The sequence below is a fragment of the Tarenaya hassleriana genome, unplaced genomic scaffold, assembly GCF_000463585.1.
Source record: "Tarenaya hassleriana unplaced genomic scaffold, ASM46358v1 Cleome26, whole genome shotgun sequence".
Taxonomy (NCBI): Eukaryota; Viridiplantae; Streptophyta; class Magnoliopsida; order Brassicales; family Cleomaceae; genus Tarenaya; species Tarenaya hassleriana.
In genome coordinates, this window is record NW_010965869.1 from 2,354,841 (window position 1) to 2,357,746 (window position 2,906).

A 2,906-nucleotide genomic window follows, 5' to 3' on the forward strand; every position below is an offset into this window, starting at 1 on the left:
ATTCCATACAAAAAATAAAAGAAAAAACCAATGATTTTGGTAATATAATGAAATAACGATATTTATTTTTAACACGCTTTATAGTATGACGACAAAAACAATTTAAAGCGATGTGGCAGTCAAGTACATGGGCAATTAGGTAATTTCTAAACGCCGAGCCGTAACGCCTTCAGAAAAGGGTGGGTTGGATGAGACTATAAATGTTGGAAACAGTGTGAAGTCCTAAGCATAACAAACTCTTAAATACCGAAATAATGAATCAACCACCACTCACCGGCGATGGACCAACCGCCGTCAAAGCAACCTCCTCCGGTGGCGGAACGCGGCATCCGGTGTACCGCGGTGTACGGAAACGGCGGTGGGGAAAATGGGTATCTGAAATCAGAGAGCCCCGGAAAAAAAAACCGCATTTGGCTCGGGTCTTTTCCGGTGCCGGAGATGGCGGCAAAAGCCTATGACGTGGCAGCTCTGTGCCTGAAGGGACGAAAAGCTCAGCTCAATTTTCCCGATGAAGTCGACAATTTACCCCGACCGTCCACATGTACGGCCAGAGATATTCAGACGGCTGCGGCCAAAGCTGCTCACGCCGTCGTCAAGACCAGGACCAAGACCGACCACGAAGAAGTTGTCGTCCCCGACATCAACAGCGACAATTTCTGGGAGAACATTGACCTGCCGGAGTTGATGTTGACCGGAGGATGGTCTTCGCCTTTTCCCGTCGGAGATGCCACGTGGCTCGTCGACGGCGAGTTCATGGCGTGTCTATGATTCCGTATCTCTCTCTCGTCGTATATACGTATATGTTCCCGCAATTATGGGTTGTACACTACTGTTGGCTCGAGCTTAGAGGTACTACACCTTTATGCATGTAAATGTTGGTGTTTGTTTACTCATGGTTGATTAATTAAAGCGCCCTATATTTAATACGTGCCATTTTGTTACTGCCTTTTCCCACTTGTATTATTATGGAAAGTAACCTTAATATATATCAAGATATTATATAATATTATTCTTGATTGAATTTATGTTATTGCGTTGCATTGATTAATATATATGCATCTTTATTGATTTATCTAGCTTCCAACAAAGGAAGAACAGAGGAATAGTAGAGAGTTTTTGGAAAGATTTTCTGTATTTTCTTATTCACTAATGTTCCTGTACATCCTATTATATACACGTATGAGCTGAGAAATTCAAATCTGTAACAAATATTTGAAATGAAAAATAGAGCGGGAAGAATAGAAAATTGGAGCGACAATCGGTTCAAACCGAATTTGACAGGAAACCAACCAAAACAGAATGGACACGTTGTGCCATTACCATCACTATATATGTACACTAGGACTAGCTTTTAACAAATGCAGAGATAAATAACTGAAAAATATCTCTGATAACAGCCCCTTAATAAAACTTGCCATTGCCATCACTATATGTGTACACTAAGACTCCCCCTCAAGATGGGGATAGAACACTACAAAAAAATGGTCATTTCCAACGGGTAAATCCGTTGGAAATGGCCAAATTTCCGTTAGAAATTAACGTTTCCAACGGATTTATCCGTTGGAATTTCGTCGTTAGAAATCGGTGTCCGTTGGAAAACCGTTGGAATTTTCAACGGAATTGCAACGAATTTTTCCGTTGGAAATTTCCAACGGATTTCCAACCGGCATCCGTTGGAATTTTCCAACGGATTTCTAACCGCAATTTCGGTTGGAAAATTCCAACGGAATTTCCAACCGATATCCGTTGGAATTTTCCAACGGAATTTTCAACCGCATTCCGTTGGAATTTTCCAACGAAAAATTCAAAACATATTCCCGACCCGACACCGACACCGACACCGACACCGACACCAACCCGATCCCGAAACTCACTTCCCAGTAGGTCACCCATCCTTCCACTGCTCCAGCTCAATCCTCCTTAGAAATTAACGTTTCCAACGGATTTATCCGTTGGAATTTCGTCGTTAGAAATCGGTGTCCGTTGGAAAACCGTTGGAATTTTCAACGGAATTGCAACGAATTTTTCCTCACCGAGGATAACTGAGAGAGTTTCTTCAGACCCTTTTAGGTGTCTTGCGTTCCAAGAAAGAAGGCTTAGGTATATCTCTATATCTATACATATCAATCTACATCTACATATATGTGTGTGTTACACACTCTGGCAAGGGCGTATAATTCATTTTCTGCTTCATCTTTCTGATTACGTAATAAACTCTGTAACAAAACCTTTGGCAGCCATAGAAGTGAATCTTCATTCCTCTTACTATCTTTATCTCCAAACACTTTGCTGGAATCCCATTGAATCTATTGCCATGTAGAATCTAAACCGTGGGATCTATAATTGTAACTATTCTGAAAGATTTTTGTAAATCTTGATGACATTCCAATCTATGTTGTTCTTCATTTGGTGAAAGTCCAAATACATAATATTTATATGTGTGTATATATATATATTTAAATATACGAGTTTTTTATATATTTATACATATATATATATGTATAAATACATGTATATTTTGTGTATATATATTTTATATATATATAGGAAATATATATTATACATATATGTATATGAATTCGAATATATATATATATATATATATTTCAATTGATTTTTCAATTAAAATCCAAATTTTCATTCGATGTCCGTTGGAATTTTTTTTTAAAATTTTGAAAAAAATTTCCAACCGGCATCCGTTGGAATTCGGTTGGAATTTTTTTTAAAAAAATTTCCAAAAAAAATTCCAACCGGCATCCGTTGGAATTCCGTTGGATTTTTTTTTTAAAAATTTTCAAAAAAATTTCCAACCGGCATCCGTTGGAATTCCGTTGGAATTGTTTTCTAACAAACATCCGTTGGAACTCCGTTAAAAATTTGCAACCGATTTTTCCAACGTTAATCCG

General features: G+C 38.2%; 1 protein-coding gene across 1 annotated transcript; it reads left to right on the top strand.

Annotated features, from left to right (window-relative positions):
- Positions 1–294: 294 nt before the first annotated feature.
- Positions 295–909, top strand: LOC104817054 (ethylene-responsive transcription factor ERF023-like). Its single transcript, XM_010546132.2, has one exon. It carries the CDS (start codon positions 439–441, stop codon positions 766–768), a length of 330 nt encoding a protein of 109 aa, XP_010544434.2. The 5' UTR covers positions 295–438; the 3' UTR covers positions 769–909.
- Positions 910–2,906: the final 1,997 nt, after the last annotated feature.